At 38.5% G+C, this 23,811-nt stretch overlaps 5 protein-coding genes across 7 annotated transcripts in view; 2 read left to right on the top strand and 3 right to left on the bottom strand.

Moving 5' to 3' along the window:
• Positions 1-81: 81 nt before the first annotated feature.
• Positions 82-980, bottom strand: LOC104823286 (josephin-like protein). The gene has a single exon (XM_010554786.2). The coding sequence runs from the start codon at positions 794-796 to the stop codon at positions 383-385; it is 414 nt and encodes a 137-aa protein (XP_010553088.1). The 5' UTR covers positions 797-980; the 3' UTR covers positions 82-382.
• Positions 981-3,662: 2,682 nt separating this feature from the next.
• Positions 3,663-7,415, top strand: LOC104823284 (sulfoquinovosyl transferase SQD2-like). The gene is made up of 12 exons (XM_010554784.1): positions 3,663-4,249; positions 4,638-4,704; positions 4,816-4,886; positions 5,109-5,226; positions 5,321-5,394; positions 5,546-5,601; positions 5,682-5,765; positions 5,898-5,985; positions 6,096-6,173; positions 6,426-6,482; positions 6,560-6,776; positions 6,898-7,415. Exons 1-12 carry the CDS (start codon positions 3,879-3,881, stop codon positions 7,171-7,173), a joined length of 1,557 nt encoding a protein of 518 aa, XP_010553086.1. The 5' UTR covers positions 3,663-3,878; the 3' UTR covers positions 7,174-7,415.
• A 428-nt stretch (positions 7,416-7,843) lies between these two features.
• Positions 7,844-10,857, bottom strand: LOC104823283 (pentatricopeptide repeat-containing protein At3g09060). The gene is made up of 3 exons (XM_010554783.1): positions 8,499-10,857; positions 8,274-8,362; positions 7,844-8,186 (listed from the first exon to the last, which is right to left on the bottom strand). Exon 1 carries the CDS (start codon positions 10,676-10,678, stop codon positions 8,597-8,599), a length of 2,082 nt encoding a protein of 693 aa, XP_010553085.1. The 5' UTR covers positions 10,679-10,857; the 3' UTR covers positions 7,844-8,186; positions 8,274-8,362; positions 8,499-8,596.
• Positions 10,858-12,696: 1,839 nt separating this feature from the next.
• LOC104824514 lies at positions 12,697-13,896 on the top strand. Its single transcript, XM_010556618.1, has 2 exons — positions 12,697-13,468; positions 13,560-13,896. Exons 1-2 carry the CDS (start codon positions 12,697-12,699, stop codon positions 13,697-13,699), a joined length of 912 nt encoding a protein of 303 aa, XP_010554920.1. The 3' UTR covers positions 13,700-13,896.
• A 4,202-nt stretch (positions 13,897-18,098) lies between these two features.
• The window catches only part of LOC104823281 (mitogen-activated protein kinase-binding protein 1), an 11,127-nt gene continuing 5,414 nt past the window's right edge, over positions 18,099-23,811 (bottom strand). The window contains exons 6-19 of one of the 3 annotated variants that reach the window (XM_010554782.2): positions 22,166-22,406; positions 22,018-22,073; positions 21,608-21,857; positions 21,301-21,464; positions 21,043-21,185; positions 20,858-20,959; positions 20,605-20,740; positions 20,367-20,453; positions 20,122-20,283; positions 19,633-19,944; positions 19,326-19,495; positions 18,938-19,205; positions 18,672-18,821; positions 18,099-18,487 (exon numbers count right to left, since the gene is read on the bottom strand). In XM_010554782.2, coding sequence (XP_010553084.1) covers positions 18,227-18,487; positions 18,672-18,821; positions 18,938-19,205; positions 19,326-19,495; positions 19,633-19,944; positions 20,122-20,283; positions 20,367-20,453; positions 20,605-20,740; positions 20,858-20,959; positions 21,043-21,185; positions 21,301-21,464; positions 21,608-21,857; positions 22,018-22,073; positions 22,166-22,406 — 2,502 coding nt within the window. In that variant the 3' untranslated portion in view covers positions 18,099-18,226. Of the gene's footprint in view, positions 18,488-18,623; positions 18,822-18,937; positions 19,206-19,325; positions 19,496-19,632; positions 19,945-20,121; positions 20,284-20,366; positions 20,454-20,604; positions 20,741-20,857; positions 20,960-21,042; positions 21,186-21,300; positions 21,465-21,607; positions 21,858-22,017; positions 22,074-22,165; positions 22,407-23,811 lie in introns of all 3 variants that reach the window. The other 2 variants (XM_010554780.2, XM_010554781.2) reach the window with 2 other exon arrangements.

Raw genomic sequence — 23,811 nt, 5'->3', positions numbered from 1 at the left:
TATATATATATATATATATATATAATTTGTATGGAAATAGATTCGAATATTTGTGAAATCAAGTGGCTCTTATGCTTCACATGATCATCACCTTGAATTATGAAAACAAAACAAAATCAAGAACATGATAGTGTTTTAGTGAATAGGGTCAGGAGTTGGTGTTTTAGTCGTTGTGGAAGCAAAGTATCCACAGAGTTCGAATATGACAACAATCACATATTATAAAAAAAAAAAAGATCAGTGAATGGGGAAGCAGAAGATAGAACACAACTAAGAATTCTACAGATATCTAAAGCATCTCTTTTTTTTTTGTTCTTGTCAATTTTCTCTCTTAACAAAAGAAGCACGAGAATTCACAGGGCGAATCGTATCAAGTACTCAACTAACAGGAGCACGTGGAGACAGAGTTTGATCTCGACAGAGACGAAGAAGAGTTCAAGAACTCGATACAGTCTTCAATGGCTTCTGCTCGGTGAGACTCTGACTCAGCCAGGGACTTCGACCTCGTCAAGTGCGCAGACGAAGACGCCGACGAGACCTTCCGTGACGAGAAAGAAGACGTCGTTTTCCCTTTCCCTGAGGATATAAAACGCAGCGTTTTGACGACTCTGGCGCCGAGGCGTCTAAGCATCCTTCTGGCCGGCGATCTCCTAAGGCCAAAACTTAGAAATCCGACAACGACCCTTCTCCGGCCTTGCCTTTGACAGCTGAATTCCCCATGTTTCGGGAAGATTGGTTCCTCCGTCGCTTCTGGGTCGGGACTAAAGCTCACTCTTTTGCATGATTTTCTTGACATTGTCCTGTTAAAAACTGTGTTAATCAGTATACGGAGTATCTGTGTTATATATATATATTCCCGTGTTTGTGTCTGTGCGTATGTGTGAGAGAGAGAGAGGCACTAGAGCAAGGGACTACAGAGAAACAAATGCTACGTGAGAGGGTTTGAAGAGTATTTATGGGAGAGGAGTTTGGAGGAAGTTTACAAAAAGGTGGGGCAAAAATTGAAAAAACGCAAACAATAGGGGTCTTATAGAAAAAAAGGGTAACTGTTTCTTCTTGGAATGAGCAACCACACTTGAAGGATCAACGTCTTTTCATTGCCGAACCATTATTATCGTATGAGTGACGCACCAAAATTATTTAGAGAATTACATTTTATTTTTGCAGTTCTCTGTTGGTCAAAAAGAGAAGAGAGGTAAAATAAAAACTTTGGGTTATTATAAAGTTTTAAAATTGTAACGATATGAAAAGAAAATAAATAATTTGGAACAGAGTGAGACAAAATCAATTAGATTCCCTTCCTGTCAGCTTTGCTTTTGTTAGGGTCTTACCCCATGTTTCCCTTTCCTTGGCATCATGTCATCTCTTTTGTCAATTTTTTACAACGTTGCGTGTATATATATACACATATATATATATATTATATATATATATCAATTGTATTGTATGCTTCGATTTTTTCCGCCCTTAAAATGTTATAAATGAAATTACAATGATTCCCACCACTTCATTAAATAAATTATCTAGTGTGTAGATGGGTCATAGGCCCCATTTGTGTAATTAAAAAATTTTAATTTCTGTATTAATTTTATAAAATATTGATTAAAACTGTGTAATGCTCCCATAGTGAATACCGATATATATATATATGGAGGGTCAAACCGGTGATGAAAAAGGTGGACAAAATGAAAAGAAGAGAAAATGAAATGGGTGTCCCATTATTCACGCCAATACCACACTTTCACAAATTCAAACATATTCTCTTTCTCGCATATATACATATATATGTATGTAAGCATATTTTACATATATTTATAAGAGACTAAATATTGAAATCATGTTTGAAACTCTTGAACTATTTGTGTCAAGCTGAATATTTATACTCCAAATATATAAGTATTGGAATCTTACTGTCAAATTTTGTATATTAATCGCAATAGTTACAGAAATTTAGAAAATGTTTGTTGTCACATAAAATTAAAACATCAGTTTTATGTTATTTTATTTTCTGGACCAAGATATTTACTTTTACATATTTAATTTTGTGTTGGGCTATTGCTCTAATAATAGGTCAATGGGCCGAGAAAATTTGCTAACTGATAGTGACTCAATACTATGACTTTCTATTTAACGGGCCACAATTATCACCTTGGATACATAGCCCATTTAATCAATGTGTTATTTTAATATATTTATTATGATGAAAATCACTTGTATAAACAACTGAACATACATATTAAATAATACATTGGATTTTATGGTTTTTGGATGATGTAATAACGAAATAAAAATAAAAATTTCCTACAGACTAATAGTGGAATAAATATTCACAAATTGTAAGAGTAGGTTGGATACATGAAGAAGGAAACCGCTGTCAAATTTCAAATACCCAATTAAGCAAAGAGATTGATTATTTTTTTTATAATATTAAACTATATCTTTGTTTTTTTTTGTGTAACTAAATTTTAAATGGACCTTCCACATGCAATGGCATAAAAAAGAATATCCTATATGAATATACTTCCATGCCTCTCAACATGTGTATATTTATACACTTGTTTTTTTTCTCCATAAATCATATCGATAAATGTAGTTTTTTTTTACCGAATTTAGGTTAGTGTGTGTATATATATATATACACACATGGGCGGAGCTAGAGAAATATTTAGAAAAGGGCACAATCTAATTTTAATATTTTATATGGGGTTATTTAGTAAATATATTTAAAATTTTATAAAGAAATTTAATATGTTTTTATGAAAATTACTGGGGGCATGTGCCACATTCGTCGTGTCTTGCGTCCGCCCCTCTCTCTCTATATATATATATATGTTAATTATTAGCATCTCTATGACCACACATATACATACATACATATATATATATATATATGCCTCTTTATATATAAGAATAGAAACAGATTTAAGGTTTGGCGTGTTGATCTAATGGAATATTATTACATCGATTCGTTTGCAAGCGAAACAACAAGAAAGTCACGCATTAGAAGTAATCGATCTATTTGAAGTTATTATCTGTAATTGCTTATTTGGCAATTAATTACGGCAGAAGAAAACGTATTGACCGAATAATCATCAAGCGAATTCTATATTATGATTTTATTTAATATATACATATCATACAAGAATACCAAATTACATACAAGTTATTTCTTATAAGGTCAATCTGATGATGTCAAGGATCATCTAGTTATAAAAAATCGATCACGAATTGAATTGTAACATTTGATTTTGGACAGTCATTTAGTCACGTAATTGTGGACGGATCAAAACTCAATTAAAAGGGATGCAATAATATATAAATTATGTCTCAATCAAATCCAATTTATAAATTACCCACTATAATATTAAGCACGTGATTTGTGACACGGCAAGTGGGCTGTTTGTTTTTTTTTTCCCCAAGTTTGGTCTCATTAATGAATGGTACCCACAATGTGAGACTCATGGGACAATTCTATTAATTAATTTAATTTTTTTGCATATCAAATTAAATTTCTATGGTTTATATCATGCTTTTCTACTACATTCTTTACAAAAATGGAAATGAGGGAGGAAATTAAGAAACTTAAAAAGATTTGATAATAAAATATATATTTAAAAAAAAAAACAAAAAAAAGGGACCAGTCGTCGTCGTCGCCATCATCATCCATGGGGAGAGTAGCAAAACAAGCATATGCTCAAAACCCTTGGAACTGATACCTCTCAAATCGAATATCCCTTTTTTATTTTACTGTTTCTTCTTCCCCAGATTCCTTCAAACGAAACTGGGAAAAAAAAAATTCGGATATTTTTTCTCTGCCTCTTTGGTGTTTTTCATCGAATTATCGGAGATCCCATCGCATAATTTATGCTGCAAAAATCATGACCCTTTCTTCTCTCTCTATAAATCACTCTCTCTCTCCTCCTCTTCTTCCTAGCACGACGACCACTTCTTCTTCTTTTTCATCGGCTTCTTGTTCTCCCAGGTGTTCTTTCGTCAACTCTCCTGTTTCTGTTGCGTTTTCGTGTTCCAAGCCTTGCCCGAGGTTGCCAATTAGCTTGCCTCGCAAGAAAGGCAGGGTCTTTGGCGAAGGGATTGGGCGGGAAGTGGTTTCTGCTTCTGGGTCAAACGATATGACGATCACCGAGGTTAGGGAAGATCAGAATGAGGAGATTGAGGCTCCTCTTCTCGACTCAGAGACGGTCTCCAGGCCGAGGAGAATCGCTCTCTTTGTCGAGCCTTCGCCCTTTTCGTAAGCTTCTCCAGATTCGCTTCTTCAGAATTGCTTTAGCTATTTCGTGTTCGAGGAAATGCCTGAGTGAAGGGACTTGTGCCAGGTTCTGTGCGTATCGTTGATCTTTGTTTTGGCTGTCGGTATCTGACGTTTTTAATGGGAAATTTTCTCTTTCTGGATCTGTATTTTACATCAATTGCGAATGCTGGCAATGCTTGTTCGTTTAAATTCAATAGTTCAAAGTTTCAAATTTGAGACGAGGGAAGAGTTGGGTCAGTGGTCTTCGATATTTTCAAGATTGTTTTAGTTTTTGTTTATCCCTTAAGAGTTTGTATAGACTCATGGATTTTATTGTTGCTGCGTCTGTGTCTCCATTAATGGCAGCGCTTTCTCTTAAACCTCTCAGGTATGTCTCCGGATACAAAAACAGATTCCAGAATTTTATAAAGTATCTACGTGAAATGGGAGACGAGGTAATCCTCTGATTTGCTTGTGACTTGTGAGCCAAACATGTATCTAATTTTCACTAAACTAACTGTGCTCCCTCCCTTTTTTTCCCGGGAAAATGTTCTTTTCTGGCGTAGGTTATTGTTGTGACGACACATGAAGGTGTTCCCCAGGAGTTCTATGGAGCAAAAGTCATTGGGTCAAGGAGGTTAGTAACATATTGCAAACTCTAAAAACTCTTGCTTTGAACGGTTTCCCCTTTCCTTGGATTCTGTCTGTATTTTCATTGGTTCGTCATGTAAATTGATATGCTCTGCTTGGTTTTCCCTTCACTTGGATTCTGTCTGTATGTTCATGGGTTTTGTCATGTAAATTTGATATCCTCCATTAGAGTTGACTGTGTATCTTGATTTTTTTTCCTGTCCTGCAGTTTCCCATGTCCATGGTACCAAAAGGTGCCTCTCTCTCTTGCGCTTAGTCCTAGAATAATCTCGGAAATCGCCCGGTTTAAGCCTGATATAATACACGCTTCATCTCCAGGGATAATGGTAAAGCCTTTTGAGAAGATAGACCTTTAACATTGATAACTAATGAAGAGAAAATTAGCTACTAAAGTACTATCATCTTTTAACTACCTTTCAGGTTTTCGGTGCTCTGGCAATAGCAAAAATGCTGTGTGTACCATTAGTGATGTCTTACCACACACACGTGCCCGTGTTAGTTTCTCATTTACCTCATGAAGTTGCTCTTCTTCAAATTCATTACTGTCTCTTTTACAATAATATACCATGGAGGTTTTCAATTAATGGAACTGAAGTATTTATTACCCATAAGCAGCTGCTAAAAGCTTTTTGTTTTAATCTGCAGATACATCCCAAGATACACGTTTAGTTGGCTGGTTAAACCCATGTGGTCGATAATAAGTACGTATAATATCCTCCTAGAGTCCAAATTGTTGTTTTGTGTTGTCTGGTATGTTACTGAACTCGGATAACATTGTCAGGATTCCTTCACAGAGCTGCTGATCTTACATTAGTTCCCTCAGCTGCCATTGGAAAAGATCTTCTAGCAGCTGGTGCAACAGCAGGTGAAGATAGATACGTTATATATAGCGATACCGTATTCTTTCTTTTATTTCTGAATTTTCAGCTCTTTGATTCTCGATCTGATCTGTGATAATACCCCACTGTCCTAACCTGACTTCTTCTCATATTTGCAGCTAATCAGCTCCGTCTTTGGAATAAGGGTGTTGATTCTGAAAGCTTTCATCCCCGTTTCCGCTCCCATGATATGCGTTTAAGACTGAGGTGGAAACCCTTATTTAGATGCAATTTACACACTTTTGTATATACTATTCTCAAATGCATATATATATATATATATATATTGATATTGCTGATGCTTTGGTATTCAACAGTAACGGCGAACCAGAAAAACCACTGGTAGTCCATGTTGGCCGTCTTGGTGTGGAGAAAAGTTTGGATTTCCTAAAGGGGTAGTGATTATTTACCCGATTCTTCTACATTTTCAATGTTGTTTCTATGCAAACTATTTTTGTCGTTCCATTTAGCAAAATCCCAAACTAATGTCCTGAGTAAACGTTTGTAACACAACACGTTAGAACTTAGAAGATCTCTTCAAATTTGATTCTCAGACACAGTTTAATGAACTATATTTCATGCTTAGAACCTGTATTTTTTTTTAGATTTGGCGAGATATAAAATCGAAAAAAAAAAATTGTGTGCAGCATAATGGACAGATTGCCAGAGGCTCGGATTGCTTTCATTGGAGATGGACCATATAGGTATTATTACTCTTAAAAAAAGTTTATTTTTAAGCTTAGCTGTTCATATGATAGATGATAATCCATTTTGTTCGTAGGGAGGAACTAGAGAAGATGTTTGCTGATATGCCAGCAGTTTTCACGGGGATGCTACAAGGCGAAGAGCTCTCACAAGCTTATGCAAGCGGAGATGTGTTTGTGATGCCATCCGAGTCAGAAACGTTAGGTCTTGTAGTGTTGGAGGCAATGTCCTCAGGACTCCCTGTAGTGGCGGCTCGTGCTGGTGGAATCCCCGACATCATCCCTGAAGAACAGGTCAGTGAATTGAATAATGCCCTTATATGGTTACACATCAGAAGTTATCGACGTGTGGAAGAATACCTGATTCATTGTGAAAGATGCATTTTTTTGCATTGTGTTCTGGTTAACATTTTAGGAAGGTAAAACCGGGTTTCTGTTCAATCCCGGGGACGTTGAGGATTGCGTGAGCAAGCTGAAGGCTCTATTGGATGAACCTGAAAAGAGGGAGATAGTTGGGAAAGCGGCTCGGGAGGAGATGGAGAAATATGATTGGAGGGCTGCAACTAGAAAGATAAGGAACGAGCAGTACAGTGCAGCCATATGGTTCTGGAGGAAGAAGAGAGCTCAGCTTCTCCGACCGATTCATTGGCTGGTCAAACGACTCTTTCCGGCTCCTGAAGTTAACGTGTAGAATGACAGTAAAAGAAGAAGAAGCAGAAGAAGAATGATGATGTTGGGTGAATAGTTGTTGTTGTTATTTGTCGATTTGTTCATGCAAGCTGCTCTTGTATGATGATATTATGGGATTTTAGCTGATTTTGGGCATATATATATATATGTGTGTGTGTGTGTGTGTATTGGTTTAGACCTTGGGTTATCTCATTCTCATGTATGGAATCCGGTGATCTGGTATATAGTAGAAATATTTACATATTGTTACATGTAGTTTGATTGATGGGCAAAGAACAACTTCGTTTAAGAAGATGGAAAAAATATGGAACGACGTTATTTTTAATTTAATCTCTTTTTGGTTACGTGGCTTTTTACATATGACTCACATGGACATCAGACAGGGTGAAGTAAATGTCATATGTTGATTTGTAGCAGACAGGGGTTGCCGTTGGGCAAGAGAGAGACTTCTTCCATGTCTCCATAATTCGAAAAGAATCACTTCCATTGCTGCCAGTACCTGTAACTTGAGCACTTCCAATAAAAGTCAAGAAATTGAAAAATAGAAGCCTGAATCTGCAATAACATGTTAAAAGAAGGGTCTTTCATGCAAATCTTCCAAATTTCAAATTGTTTTGGGTAATGCTTAGAATAGAGGAACTGAGAGGTTGTTCTGTTTCTGTAATCAATCCTGTCCTAGAAACAATTCAGATAACCTTAACACCAAACTTCCATTGTTTATTCAGTACAAGAAGAAACTCAAACTTCAACAACCTAATTTATCTGCCTCCCCAAACCCGGTGATTCAGATTCTGGTGCTTCAAAACCCGAGGGCTCGGGGTGTGATACTTTCAAGCAATAACTCCTCGCCCCCATTGCCATGCTTCAAAGCTTCCAAGGTCCATCTCACGGATTTCTTGGACGAACTGTCAGCTTATCTACAAACTATGCAGAATATGCCAAAGCTGAGTTTTTATAAGATTGGAGAGGGACGCCATGAAAGACCTCGACGAAGCAAGCTCAAGGGTTTTGTATCTGTAACGAGTTGAAAGAGACATGGGTTGAGATTAAATTGTGAAAAGATCGAAACTTTGTCGTTCTTACTCGCTGTGGTAGATTTACCTAATTGTAAAGCGATCGATGATCTTGCAGCTTGTGATATAAATCATGATTCTCCTCGTAACTTCTTCCAGTTGTTCCAAGGACCATCTCTGGAATAGAAGGTCATGGGTTAGTAGTTAGTACCCACATCTGAAAATACTGAAGAATTTGCTGGATAAGAAAAGTATGCATAGTCCAAAAATGAACATACAATGTATATCGATATAGCAGGGAAGAGCATTATACCTTAAGGCCGAAGGTTGATTGCCTTTCTTGCCAGAGATCGAATCTAGAGTCAATTCAAACCCGGGGAAGACGAACATTCAGATATGCAGGCAATATGTTCAAACAGCATGCCCGTGATTCAAAATCACAACTGCTCTAACAAGTATGTTCCACGTCACTGCAGTTGGAAGAATTCCATGGTTCAAAGCATCATCAAAGAATTTGATAGCATATGATATTCTACCACACATACACAGCCCTTTCAATGCGATGTTGTAGGAAATGATATCTGGTTTCAGCCCGATCTTGTGCATGTAACCCCAAATTACCGTCGCTGAATCAATGTCTCTAGTTTTGTAAAATCCCTCCATCAATGTATTGTATGTTACGAGATTTGGAATGCAATCCCGTTCCCTCATACTCGCAAAGACATTAGTTGCATCATCAAGTTTGCCAGCTGAGCAAAGCCCATGAATTAGGATGTTATGCATAGCCACATCTGGTCTCAGACCTGTTCCGAGAAATTGGTGCCATAAGTTTTGGGCCACTTCGAGCTTCCTGTCCTGACAAAGACCATCCAACAGTATACTATACGTAACCAGATCTGGTTTCCATCCATTTTCAAGCATTTCTTTCACAATAGAAGATGCTTCACCAAACTTTCCTGCTTTACATAGTCCGTGAATGAGAATGTTGTAAGAAACAACAGTTGGTGGAACTCCATTTCTTGCCATTTCTCTGAGCAAAAGGACAGCATCACCAAGTCTCGAATTACGGATTAAGCCACCAATAATTGCGTTGTAAACATGAGAATTCAGTTCAGCACCATGCTTACTTATATCTTTTACCAAAGTTGCTACTTCTTCTAATCTTCTTTCTTTGAACAAACTGTCTACCAAAGCCGAATATGCATAGGCACCCATATTACCACCTCCTGTTTCGACACCTCTCATTATTCCCAAAGCTTTGTTTATATATCCATTTGCACATAACCCATGAATTAAAGCGCCATAAGTCGTGGAATCAGCAGTATAGCCCTTTGTGGGCATAAGCTTCCAGATCAATACTGCCTCATTGATTTTCCCATGCTCTAATAACCCTCTGATCAATATGTTATAACTCACAATGTTAACCGAACTCCCCTTCTCCATAACTTCCCATAACTCCAAACACTCTTTAATTTTACCAGCACGGAAAAACCCACCAAGCATCGTATTATAAGTAACAACATCAACAAAGGCTTTGCTGTCAGCCAACTCTCTGAACACAATTTCAGCCTTATCAACATGCCCTGCATCACATAGCCCATGTATCAAACTACTACATGTAAACAAATCTTTTTCACGCTCGTTCAGTCTCATTCTTTCCCAAATCTTGAAGCAATCATCAAATTTCCCGCATTTGCCCAAACCATTAATCATGATGTTGTAAGTGGTAACATTTGGATAGACCGAAGAGTCTTCCAGCAGATTCCCCCATAACTCCATGGCTCTATCATACTCTTTCTTCTTCAGTAACGCATCAATCAACATATTATAACAGGCAACATCAGCTGCCACCCCTCGGTCAGACATTTCATCGAACACTTCTAGTGCATCGTCCAAGTTCCCATCTTTTGCTAGTTCGCCAATCAGGGTACTGTAACTATACACATCCGGTTCCAACCCCTCTTTCCACATCCAATCCAGCAAGCCCCTTGCTTTCTCGAACTGCTGTTTCTTACACGAAATCTTAATCAAAACATTATAAGTTTGCAAATTCGGCGCCAAACCCGCCGTTTCAAAATAGGCCAAGAAGGATTCGGCTTTATCCCACTGTTTCGCCACCACGAATGCATTGAGAAGAGAATTGTACGATCGTATTCCGGGTTCGCACCCGAAAATCTCGCTCATCCGTCGGAAAGCATCCAGAGCTTGATCGGGCATGGAGTTTTTGGCGTAGATTTTGATAACCGTCAAGGCAACATCTTCAGGGCACTTGCAATCTTGGGTACGAATGAGCTCGACGATCCCAGCCACGTGGCCCACCATACGAGCCTCCGCAAGACGCCGGAGAATATGGTGGAAGACGGCGGAGGAGTGGGCATAGCCTGAATGGCGAGTCGCCGAGTCGAAGATAGAGAGCGCAACACGCGGGTTCTTCTCCGATTTCAAGAGCTTGAGAACGCGTTTGGGCGACAGAGACTTGGGGAACTCGACCATGGGAAAGCTGTCGCCGACCGTTCGATCTCATTTTCTGGGCATGTTTTAGGGTTTTAGCAGCTGTTCTAGTTGTCGGTTTGTTTGTGCCGGAATCCCAGAATTATCTCCGGCGACTGGTCGGAATTTCCGACAAAATATTTGAAGCTCTCGAATAGTCTATAGCCATTTGCTTTGCGGAAGCCCTATCGATGATCAAGTTACTTTCATCCCCATCACACCATCTTTTATACCATGGAAATTCATTAAAAAAAAAAGGTTATAAAATATGTTATTTGTGATATTCAATCATTTGGGTTCATTTAATTAATTAATTATCCACAAAAATTATAACGATTTTTAACGATAAGTATCAGATAAATTGGTATATAATGGTAATTAGAATATCTATATCCAGCAAGTATCCATCAAATATTGTGCTCGAGTATGTGTTTGTAATCAGTGAATGTTAGCTATTTTAATAATATGCTTTTGGGAGATTTTTATAATTTATAGATTTGTAATTCTGCAGGTAATTGCATTGCATCCTTCTTTCTATAAATTGGATTAGGCGAGTCACTATATAAAAGCCCATGAGAACAGAGATAGGATCCAGGTGCCAAAGCCCATTTCCCGCTCAGAGCTTTAATCAGCCTCATTTCACGTACCCTCCCATCCCTTCCACCGCCTGGCTCGCCACCGTCTACGGCGGTCGCCGGTGGTGTAGGCCGCCGGGAAACATCTTCCTGATCGTCTCGGACATCCGTTGTTCCCCTACCGAGGTACTTTCACGAAACTCGTACTTGTGTTTTTTTGTTCGGAGTTCGGATTTGTTTTTGAAATCGCGGCTTCGAATTCATCGGGATGTCTCAGATGTTGTTCGTTGAGATAAAGCTTTATTTATATGTATAAGGTTTCATGGTTTCTGTTCCCCGAGATTCTGCTTGTTTTCAAGGAGAATGATCGAATATTGGGAGTATCTATGTCGAAATTGAAGGAGTTTCGATTTCTGTCTTGAATGTTCGTTCGTTGATGTTGATTCTACGTTCTTGCGTTAGGTTTTTTTACGTTCTTCGATCAAATGTTCAACGTAGACTCTTCTGTTTGAATATCATGGAATCTAGGGGATCTCATTCCTATCGAGAAAGTGTTTTCGCGCCTGGACGAGATTCCGCCAAACGGAAACAACGATGATTTGATGAAACCTAGGGCTTTGAATTTGTGTTCTTCGTCGACTAGGATCAGACATAAGCGTTTCTTTAGGTCGTATAAAGGCGGCTCACTTTATCAGAGAGGTTATTGTCTGATTCTTGCATTTTGTTCCTTTAGGAACCTTTTATTGTTTTGCACTTTTAGACAATGGTAATTCCAAGATCCCTGTATGGTTGAGGGCTTCACAGCATTTTCAGATAGAATCTGACCCTTCTACGCTTTTTTTTTTTCAGACCTGAATCCGAGGAACACATCCCTTTATCCCTCGTAAATGGTTATGGATCTCCACAGAAGCAATGGTGATAATGGGGGGACAGATCCAACTTTTCCTAAGAGAGAAATTACTAGCCATGATACTTTACCATCTATATTCATAACTAACAGAGGTTTGTTAGCTTGGTTGAGAGGATTGGCATTGCAACCCCACGGTAGGGAAACACGGATGGAGTCGGACCAGCTGTTGTTAAGTCGGACGCTCCATGGCCGGAAATGCTAACTGTCGACTCTTTCCTTGTTTTATTATCTGATGCATTCGGACTACATATCGATGCAGAAGTGAGCAGTAGAACAAATTGTATTTAACACCTATTTGTATTCGGTAATATAATGCGAGCATAACAGGTTACAATCTTTGATGGTACCTCAAGCTTGTTTACTGTTGAGTGTATTGAAGGAAAACATGTTGTTGATGAAGTTGTGACGATACCTACAGTTTCTACTTTGATGTTCTGTTCTCGTAAACCAGCTATAGTTTGATTTTTACACATGATGTTTGCTTTAGTTAGTACGTCAATGAATAGCTGCTTTCTGCTTTATGTTTTTCTTGCATCATGGTTGGATTTATCTGCTTTCAACCTCGTTTAAGCATCTTGTTTCTCTCTCTCTTTTTCCAGAAGAAACGGAAACGTGAACTGGCTTGGAGTGATGGTGAAGCCTCTACGGCTTCTGGAACTACGGAGAAATCTGGTGATTCAAATTTCCAGAAGGAAGGCAGGAAACTGAAGCTTCATGATCCATGCTCACCCCAAACTGGGGATGTCTCAAACGCATCAAATCACAAAGGCATGGTTGTCGAGGATGTTCCTGACAAGACTGTCCAAGATAATTCGAGTTCCAGACAGAAATTTCTCGAGTTACTGTCTGGTGAGAATGAAGGTATCAAGAGACCAGTTATTCCTGTTGCCCCTGGATTCCAAGCGAAAATTCCAGACTGGATTGGGTCAACCAAAAAGGGAAAATTTTACGGTAGCCCTGCCGACTCCAAAACTCTAAGATTGTTGGGGATTGATGTTTGGCCGACATATAGCCTGAGGAAGAAAACCGTCAAGAGAGAAGTCGGGAAAGGAAGACCCAATTCTTGTTCTTGCACTTCCCCTGGATCAACCATTTGCATCACAAAACACACGAGAGAAGCACGAGAACTTTTAAGAGCAGATCTTGGTTCCGTTTTCTATACATGGAAATTTGACAAGATGGGTGAAGCCATATCGAAATCATGGACAGCCAGAGAAGAACACAAGTTCGAGCATCTTGTGGAAAGGAATCCATTGCCAGGCAGTAAAGGTTTCTGGGGGATTGTTTCAAAGGCGTTTCCGACCAAAAGTAAAAAGACACTACTCAGTTACTACCACAATGTGTTCCTCATTAAACGTATGAGATCACTTACAAAATCTTCGGGTGACCGCATTGACAGCGATGACGATCACAACGATGATTTCTCCGCTGGGTGAAAGGCCATTAGGTTTTTGGAGATTTCTCGACATTACAGGTAATTCCGATTCGTTTTACTGTAAGTCAAATTTTGTCAGGCTTTTCTTGCACAGATTCATATAGCATTTGAGGACCTCACTCAGCATCATATTCCATGAAACCTGAGATTTTGTCAGTCATAGGGAACTAAAAGAAACGGTATATAGGTCGTCGTAACTAGAACAAAATTTGGATGGCATCTTGTCTTTTTTTGTGAACCTCATGTTTTGACCCATACAAGTACAAGAAGGAAGTATCAAATATTCGATATTTTCCCGTAATTCACCTTCTTCTCCGGGTGAAGGTTAGAAGACTAGCATTTGAATTTTCACTTGTGCCTTTTCTCACGTGGCCTCACTCTTCGTTTCTGAGCTCTCCTCTTCCTCTTCCCGTTAAAACTCCCGAAGTCGATTTTCTTCCTCGTTTTTTCGGCCGATTTCCCAGCGTGGGATAATACCCTCGCTGCCTGTCGTCGAATTCTCATCCTCAGCAACTGTGATCGGCTTTGCCACCCCTCTCAATTTTGGCGGTTTTCTCGGGTTGGGATAGAATTTCCCCCCTTGATGTCGGTCGTCGACTTTCCATTTTCGGGTGTGATAAACCTCGTCTACTTTTCCACTTCGATCATTGTCTTGCCCGACGGAAGTGTGTTGTCGCCTCGATGACATACCCTTCATACCACTAGGCTGATCCAATCGGTCGGCCCCTCGACTGTCTCCAAATCTAGTCTCACCTCTTGCATCAAATCAACAAATGACCGCAACCGCCATAGCCTCGACCAAGACATTCGATTTCCCTGCCATAAATTTTCGGCTTGTTTGGCTACCACGACTTTCGGCCAATCCTTGCACTGACATTTCTCTCGATCGATCCTTCTCGTTTCCATGTCTAAAGACTTTAAACAAGCTTTTCATAGTTTCGTTCTGGGGTTAGATTCTGATACCAATCTGATAGAAATCCGAGTTTTTCAGGATGGTTTTCTTGCACTTAAAAGAGTTCGGAGATGGTTCGAGGTGCATTTCGCATTCCTTCTACTTAGATCACAACTCTTTGATAGAGAAGTAAAACTGGATAATCCAACCTACTTCATTCTAACCCATTTGGATTATATATGATTTAATGGGTTGTGTTATCGTTAACAATTATAGATGTTAATTGAATTGGGTTAAATGGATTAATCCAATCTAACCCAGTAATAGTAATTTATGATTAAATTCAATTTGAGTTCATTTTATTAAATGTATTTGAAGGGTTTAACTGATTTGAGTTATGGGTTGAATGAGTTTATCCAATAAACTCATTAAAGCCATTATACAATAGGTCTAAATGATTTGAATATATAAAGACTCAATTCTAATAATATTCCAATCAAACGAAATCATATTTAAAAACTGAATTCGAATCGAACGAAATCATATATAAAAATCGAATTCGAATCGAATGAAATCTATGTACAAATCGAAATAGAATCGAATTATGTTCGAATCTGAATTGATCAAAATCTCATGTAAAATCTCAATATGAATTGAGTCTAAATCAAATGGAATCCTCTAAAAGCCAAATTTGAATTGAAACCAAATCGAACAATATCCTTAAAAAACGAATTCCAATCGAACAAAATCTTATAAAAATCGAATTCGAATGAAAATCGAATCGAATCAAATCCATATAGAAATATCATAGATGTGTTAATTAATAAATTAATTAGACTAAATAGATTAATTGAGTTTAAATGGATGAATTGAGTTAATCCAACTAATATTATTATTGGTTTGGGTTAAACCACTCCATTAATTCAAATAACCTAAATGGTTTAGGATTAAATGGGTTGTTTAACCCATTTTGACATCTCTATTAACATATGTTTAAAAAATATGTATGTAGGGTTAACTCATGAAACTTCCTTAAATCCAATTCATTCAATTAGATTAATTAATGCATGAGTTAATCTACGTTTTTATAAATAAAGTTGGATACAATTATAAATTATTGAATTCGATTTAAGTTCGAGTATGTGTTATATGGTTAGGATTTGTTTAGTTATGAATCAAACCTAAATGACCATGTAATTAATGTGCATAACATAGCAGAGTAAGCCATTAAATGGTGATAGTTTTTTTTTTGATTTTTTGTCTTTGGTTTTTAGTTTTTGTTTCCATATATCCCAAATATTTTCGAAATACACAATAACACTAAAGATATCAGAAGACAATATTATTTAACCATGTCGAGACGACCACACCAAGGATTGTGATCAGACCAAAGATTGTGATCGACATGATCTGGTGAAGGTTTCGGCAAAGAACCATCAACACATCCAAGTTTGTTTTTGGCGTTAAGTGCCTGCCTTGAGTATTGAATGTGCCCAAATGTTATTATTCGATTTACTGAGCAATTTTTCAGAGATCAAAGAGACACTAGATATACGAGCAGTGTGTAGAAAAGGAGGGTTCAAATAAGGGTCGAGAAATAAAGACACATAAGATTGTGCAAATATAACTGCAAATGGAGTATTGGAAGATTGACTGTCATAGCGAACAAAAAGATAAAAAATGGTCAAAGAAGGATGCGGTAGTCGGAGGTATAGTAGCTCTGGTACCATACTAGCAAGCCAAGTTTCGCAAAAGCCTACTAAATTTTCTATCTCAGTTTAGCGTCAAACGATACCAACATTCAAGCAACGAGTTGTCAGTGTTTCTCCGAGTGGATACCTTCAGGGCAAGTAGGTTGTCTCGCACGGTGCGGTCAATTTTCCTGTGAATTTCGGCATGAGTTCTGATCATCCCCATGAAGATACGACTATTTCTCTCCCACCATATCTCGTATACTGCTAGCTCCATACATAGCTTCATGAGTTTCAGCTCATCTCGATCCCGACCATGGGAATTGTCTTCAATCCATTGCATACAACCACCAATCTCTTCCGACGGTGACGACTAGCAACGTCCAACCGAAGGAGTCCATTCATCAAGGCTAAAAGAGTATTTGAAGAATAAATGCTCATGAGATTCCACGTCGACATTACAGAAAGGGCATGTAGAAGGGATAGTCATGCCCCAAGAGGTGAGGCGATCTCTTGTAGGTAGTTTCTTCTGGACCGTCTGTCATAGGACGAAGGGAAAGAAAATTTGCACTCTTTTGCTTTATTCCTCATACAAATACATGTATATATACATAAGTGATAAAGCCAATCTTTGTATATCTCAGGAAACAAAATATATGTACAGATAGAGTAGAAAGATCGCGATCCAAAATCTGGTTAGTAGAGATCAGGGGTGGCTAGTTTGGATATTAACCGAACTGAACTAAATAAGATATAAACGTAACCGGACTGAATCCGATTTAAAAATTGAACGGTTATGATTTCTCCAATCCTGAAAAAACTGAAACCGAACTAAATTAAACCGATAAAAAAAGTAATTGAAAAAATCGATAGTTTCTTTGAAAAAAATAGTTTTTTATAATAAAAAATTGAACCAAACTAAAAAATAATTGAACCGAACCCAGTGGCGGAGCTAGAATGATTTTTAATTAGGGACAATAGTTTAAGTGGAGAATAATGTTGTTATGATACATTTATTATGGAGGTATTTTGTAATTTCTCTTAAAATTTATAAAATTTACATATAAATTAAGTTTTTTTAATCATGTAATTGGGGCATATGAAATATGTAAATGGGTCTGTTTCTAATGAATCAAATTTATATAAAAACCGAATATAAAAACCGAATGTTATAGTTTTTTTATAACCGAAATAACCAAAACTGAATAAAACCGCACTGAAACCCGGAATGATAACCTCTAGTCGAGATTGTGTATCGTAACATATGGTTTGACTCTGTTTAGGACATTCGTAATATATCAATTTTTTTGTCAAACTTTTTTATCACGAAGAGTGATCAAATTTTTTTAAAAAATGTACTATATTTTTTCCACACAATTCGGCATTCATAAGTATTGTCCAAATTCTGGTAGGCCCATTATGTGCAATGGCCCAATAATGTCAGTGTCGGGTTCAGAAGGGTTTTGAAAATAGTCAAAAACTTGGCTTCGTGAGTTTTAAAATCCCACGCGCAAGGTTAGCGCGTGACAGACACCGCTCAAAATCTCTGGACTTTAGTCCAGGACTTTTGGCCGTTTTTACGAAAAATGAGAAAAGCGGCGCGTGGAACGCAATCGTAGTCTCAATTTTTTTTTTTTTTTATAGCTTTTGTTTTTCTTTTTCACTCTTTTGACTGCTGAACAATGAACGTAACAAATACTGCAAGCCTTACGCCGTAAGAGCCCATGTAAGCTCACAATGAATCCGTCAAGCTATCAAATAAAACTATTTTAATGGGTCTAAAACCCCATATAAATGAGGAGATTTTATTCTCTTTTATTTATTTATATGTGCCTTGTACAGTTATATTATATCTTCCAACTATTTCATTCTAAAATTTATTTATCTGGGTTTTATTTTGATAATCATCCAGTTAACATAATGAACTTAAAGCAGAGATGAAGATATGCAGAGGGGAGCGACAGTGTTGCTCTTTAAAATCTTTATTTTCTGATAAAAACTGATTCTTGTTATTGATGAACTGTACAAAAGAACAAAAGTCAAGTCACTTAGCTGCGATTTCGATGCTGGAGGATGATATTGGCAACTGCATCAACTTTCTGAGAAACGTCTGGAAGCATCTTACCAGTTTCATCATAAAAATGGGCCCTTAATTCACTAGAGATTTGATCTTGTGGAGCAACAGAAGATAGTTCCGACAGTAACTGGAACAAATCCTCAGCTGCAAGATTCAAAATCTGTAAGGCTTGACGGCATTTACTTACTCGTTCTTGAAAAGAATCTTCTGTGCTTGCTTCACTCATGAATTCCTGCAACAAAAATCAGTTATTGGATGTTAAATTACCATAATTAGTAATGTAAAAGAAATCAAATAATGAACATGCAACATGCTTGTGTTTGTCCAAGTGCTGTGTGTGTGTGATTGATATCATATAACCGGAAAACCTGTTTTGGCTGTCCTGAATTCTTTTTTGCAGGCTGATGATCCTTTACCGTGGCATGAGTGCTATGTTCTTCGATCCAACTCAAGGTCTGAAACCCTAGATTCTTGGAAGGGGTATGGAGTTGCTGCTTGCTGTTGCCAAAATAGTCTCTCCTCAGAACAAACTGGGAAGAGTACCTTCTCTGCGAAGATTTCTCACCCTTCATATGAACAGAGAAAATGGTGTCACATATTGCTAAGGAAAGCACTTTTTTTTCACATCTTTGGGTGTTAAGGATTTCTGATCGTTTGGACGGTGATATTGAGGAGAACTCACTTCGTCTATTGTTGATAAACTGGTAAAGACCCGCTTGAACGTGTCACTTCGCCCTGCAGAATACCCAATGGAGTCGTTCTCTGCTTCTTGTCTTTGTTCGTTTAATTGAGACGTTTCATCAACAGTGGTCTCATGGTAAGGTTGCACCTTAGGCAGGTCTTGTGTTCTGCTGTAAATGACTGATGGCTGGATGCTAGAAGGAGAATTCAGCAGATCCAAACATACATTATAGACTGTGCGCCAGTGGTTTTTATCCATGTTATAACTGCTGAGGAAAAAAAAGAGTCAACACAGGTTGTACAAAATTTGAACACGTGATGATACGAAATAGAGTGAATTTATGTGGTGATTAAGATTGACGAAAAGCAATAAGGTCAAATCTTTTTACCTGTCAGCATCCTCTTGGAGTGCTGAAGTTGTGCTAGAGCTTTTGGACAAGCTGCTGAGGCATGACTGATTGCTTCTTGAACTATGCTTGGGAGTTAAGTATTCAAGACTCCCAGAAGAATAAGCTTCAGTTTTGTCAAATGAATTTAGGAGAGTATTTCCTTCTTGTTCCTGTTGTGGAAGTGTGTAAAGATTAAAAAATTTAGACCACAAATGTATTTAGAGGAGAAAGTCTCATCTCTTTTCTGAGAATCAGAATTCAGAAAGCAAACTGTTTTTTTTTTCCTGAGAGCCAACGACTTGTGTACCTGGATTGAGCCACAGTCCTGACTCTTGATGACATTATCAGAGGTTGTCACTTTTGCTTGAGCCCACTTAGGAAGCCGAGAGACACTGAACTTGAATGAAGATGTCCAGGGGGAGCTTTGCTTAAAGTTCATTGAACAGGACACATCTTTTGGAATGTCTTCCTGAAGACAAACCATTATTTGCCTAAAAGTTGCTGGTTGGGACAGTGTTTTAGGAGACAATGCACCCGCATCTTCGTTTAATGTTTGCATCATCTTAGTAGCCATTTGGCAAGGCACTTTCCAGACAAAAATACACCCATCGCCTCCAACCTAAGAATACAAACAGCATGAATATCAAGATATCTTTTCCAAGTTTTCTTTTTTTTAAAAAAAAATCAGTTGGTTATGGTAACAGAATGTGGGAGGATTGAGATATCCTTGTTGAATTAAAATTATCCAGCAGCAGAGCATGGTATCAGGCAGAAGAAAACGAAGTCGAAAGCTTACAGAAACAATATGTCTGCAATCAGGCAGGAAAATCACGCCAGTGACAACTTCACTGTGGCCTGCGGCTTGGGCAACCAGTTCTCCAGTAATGAAGTCAAACACACAGATTATCTTGCTAGAATAGGAACAGACCAAGAAGCTACAGCTTGGATCCAAAATAACCTGTGGAAAACAAATCATTGCCAATTGTCAACACTAGGATACTGTAGCAGTCCAGCATTTATCGAAGGACTTGTTCTAAGCACCTTTATTGGGTCTCCATAATCTCTGTCTTGCTTGAATGATCTGACAAGCTTTCCAGTTTCTATGCCGAACACATTTATTTTCTTATCCTACAATCACGGAAATGAAGTTAGTTCCTATAAAAGCCACATCATAATTCAATCTGCTGTTATGTTATTCTGTATCACATGGTACTTGAGTGAAGGCCCTTGCGAGGACAATGGTAATATCGGTTAACTTTCACCACAAAGGTGAATGTACCTTCCCAACGATGACAACGGTTCCTGATGTTGGGTCTACAGCCATATCATAGAAGGTTCCATTAGATAGAGTTTGTGGATGACAATGTGAATCACTTGAACCTCTTGGTCCTCCTGTGGCATCAAATACAAAGGACCTACACCAACATCAACCATTTCGATTCAGTAAAGATTTCTCAAAGAAGCCATTCTAGAATCTTGCAGCCATCAACACTAGGGCCCCACTACAACATCTGTGACTGAAAGCACATTACCTATCCGCACCACAAGTTATAATCTTGCAGCCATCAGAAGCAAATTTTACAGAAGTGACCGCAGATTGATGTTCATGAATACTCTCGATGAGATCAAAATTTCTGAGAAGCAAAGCATATCAATTGGTTTAGAATTAGACATTGGAGGATTTAGAAAGATCATACAAAAAGTTGCTGTCTGAGACCTTTTGACATCATAAATATGGATTGCTCGGTCCTTTCCACCAGAAGCTAGCAAGTAACGGCTGTTCAGCGCCTTTCCAGAATCAACAGCTTCTGGGCTGGGATAGCTGAAGCTCAGTGACTGAATCTCTGCTTCATGAGCATTCTGCAGATAGTTCTCAATAAGATGCATTGATTTTTCGCCCATTGACTAGTACAGAACCATAATCAATTAAAGTTTTAAAAACTAGTATTTTCGTTTTAAAAATAACCAGTATTACCATAAAGCACATATATTCTGATTCCTGTAGATCATACATATGAAGATTTCCTACACGGTCACCAGCTGCTAAGTACTTCCCATCTTCACTTGCTGCTAGTGACCGAAAACCAAACATGGGAGCTCCTGTCTCCATGAGATCACGTTCAAATATCCCAGCACTAGCTGTTGTAACGACAAAAGAAGAAACAGAAGAAAAATCAAATCAATCTGGACAGACAAATTTACTAAGATAATAAATGAAACAACTGGATAGTACATGTGGACTCATATATGCCGTTGAAATTCTAAACATATCTGATGATTACCTAAATGCATGGTCCCTTGTATCTCGGAATCTGAAGATTTACTGGTTGCAGTGACTTCTAAAGGACCCAGATGGAGAGCAAGATCCCATAACCTAATGGTGCCATCTTCGGAGCATGTAGCAAAGGAAACCTCACCAGAACAACCCCTAACTGCACATGCAGCCGTTGGGCTGTGCATGTTTCCGCAAGAGAGATTCTTTATATCCCATATGCATGCTGAATGTGATATCATCTTAGAGTACCTAGTGGGCTGTGAAGAGAAAGAAAAGTTTCAATACATCCATTTGGTGCCATAAGCTCCAGAAAGGAACTCTCAAAGTAGACATTGGCATCAATTAGCACGTAGTTCCGTTGAAGAGTTTTAAGAATCAAGAAATTCTTAAATGAAAAATTGTTTGTGGAAGAATTACCCTGTTCACATCCTTCACGTCCCAGACAAAGAGGCTATGATCTCCATAGATGACAACTGCGAAGGCAAAATATATTCTACATTATGTCAAGAGTGATAACTGATAAGGTTGGAGGATCATAACGTAGAGAAAATACTTTTGTACTAACCCAGCTTCTCCTTGCTTGAAAACTGACAAGCAACTGCATCTGGAGAGCAGGCGGGTTGACATTCGGTATTTTTTACTTTCGCTAATTGAGTATGATTTTCGACATCACTAGTTTTAGCCTCTGAATGCCGTATGGTGCCAGCAAAATCTAAAGACTCAAGAGTGAAGAGGTGGACCACCCCCTTGGTGCATGCGCAAGCAATCAAGCATTCCGAGGCCGATAGAGCAAAACCCTTATCAACCTGACAGTAAATTTCTAACCATTCAAAAGGATTCCTTCTAAGACAAAATTTCCCTAATATGAAGTTAAATATCTTGAAGTATCTCTAATTTTGGAAACCTAGAATGACAGATACTTTTACATGCAGAATTCAACTCATTCAAGTATATAAACCGCAACAAGCGAAGCAAAGTAAGTAGATTACCAGTATCAGAGCTGCCTAACCTATTGGCCTCGGGGAAAAATGACATGCGCAGTTAGTGATCAGAGTTAAGCGTAGTGTGGTCCATGTGATTCATGTTAGTATATTGATATATTATTATTATCTATTACAATTATTTTCCTAAAATTATGCCACTATTTATACTTAATTTCCTCCATGTTTTCCTCCATGTTTTCCTCCATGTCTCTTCCATGTTTTCTTCCATGTTTTATGTCATTATGTCTTTTATGCATTGTATATATATGAGATGTAATCCTCATCATAAATTCATTCAATCACATTCTTATAAACCAAATTATATCATGGTATCAAGAGCTTAAGTCAAAAGACATTTTTTTTTCTCCTTCGAAACTTTTTTTTTTCCTCCTTCGGCTATCACGCACGTCGCCGATCTTCTCTTTACGCTATGGCCTCTTCCGACTCTCCTTCTAGCTCTGCCGGTCTCCCGAGCGACACGGTCACGATCTTTGACTCCGACAATCCGAGCTCGACGTTGATTAACGTCAATGTTTCGAATGTTTCGAAACTCACGGCCATGAACTACTTGACATGGAGTATTCAACTTCGTGCCTTACTCCAAGGATACAATCTCGAAGACTTCCTCGATGCGGCCAAAGTGCCGGCTACCACTATCATCACCAACAATGTACTATCTCCTAACCCGACCTATAAGTCGTGGTTTCGTCAGGACCGTCTTGTTTTCTCGGCTCTCCTCGGTGCGATCTCAAGTCCCTGTCAAGCTCTCGTAGTATCGACCACCTCTGCCGCAGATGCATGGGCTACTCTAGCCCAAACTTATGGCCGATCTAGCCGTGGCCACATCAAACAACTCAAAGACCAGATGCGGCGCCATACAAAAGGCACCAAAACCGTCAATGACTACATGAACTTCTTCAAGATTAAAGCGGACGAGCTTGCACTTCTCGGCAAACCTATGGATCATGAGGATCTCATTGATCTAATTCTCGCTGGCCTCGGTGATGAGTACAAGACTATCAAAGACGTCGTACATGCTCGAGACACTCCGATCTCATTTGTCGAGTTACATGAGAAACTGTTGAGTCTTGATGTCGACCTTGCTGCCATACATCTCTCAGATCCTCCTATTTCGGCTTATGCAACACAACATACCTCTCGATCTTGGCGCCCTCCCACTGGTTTTGGTCCCCAACCTTCATCAATGCCCCGACCTTCTCTTGCTCAG

The sequence above is a fragment of the Tarenaya hassleriana genome, unplaced genomic scaffold, assembly GCF_000463585.1.
Source record: "Tarenaya hassleriana unplaced genomic scaffold, ASM46358v1 Cleome4, whole genome shotgun sequence".
NCBI lineage: Eukaryota > Viridiplantae > Streptophyta > Magnoliopsida > Brassicales > Cleomaceae > Tarenaya > Tarenaya hassleriana.
Note: the sequence above shows the minus strand (reverse complement) of the source record. Positions and strands in the feature narration are given on the sequence as shown.

Excerpts from the sequence above, each read along its gene's own strand:
- LOC104823283 (XM_010554783.1), bottom strand. The coding sequence starts at position 10,678 with ATGGTCGAGTTCCCCAAGTCTCTGTCGCCCAAACGCGTTCTCAAGCTC.
- LOC104823286 (XM_010554786.2), bottom strand. The coding sequence starts at position 796 with ATGTCAAGAAAATCATGCAAAAGAGTGAGCTTTAGTCCCGACCCAGAA.
- LOC104823284 (XM_010554784.1), top strand. The coding sequence starts at position 3,879 with ATGACCCTTTCTTCTCTCTCTATAAATCACTCTCTCTCTCCTCCTCTT. Across the intron at positions 5,766-5,897 it reads AGCAGCTGGTGCAACAGCAG|CTAATCAGCTCCGTCTTTGG; the intron begins GTGAAGATAGAT and ends TCATATTTGCAG. Across the intron at positions 6,174-6,425 it reads AGTTTGGATTTCCTAAAGGG|CATAATGGACAGATTGCCAG; the intron begins GTAGTGATTATT and ends AATTGTGTGCAG.
- LOC104824514 (XM_010556618.1), top strand. The coding sequence starts at position 12,697 with ATGGTTGGATTTATCTGCTTTCAACCTCGTTTAAGCATCTTGTTTCTC. Across the intron at positions 13,469-13,559 it reads AAAGGCGTTTCCGACCAAAA|CGATGACGATCACAACGATG; the intron begins GTAAAAAGACAC and ends CCGCATTGACAG.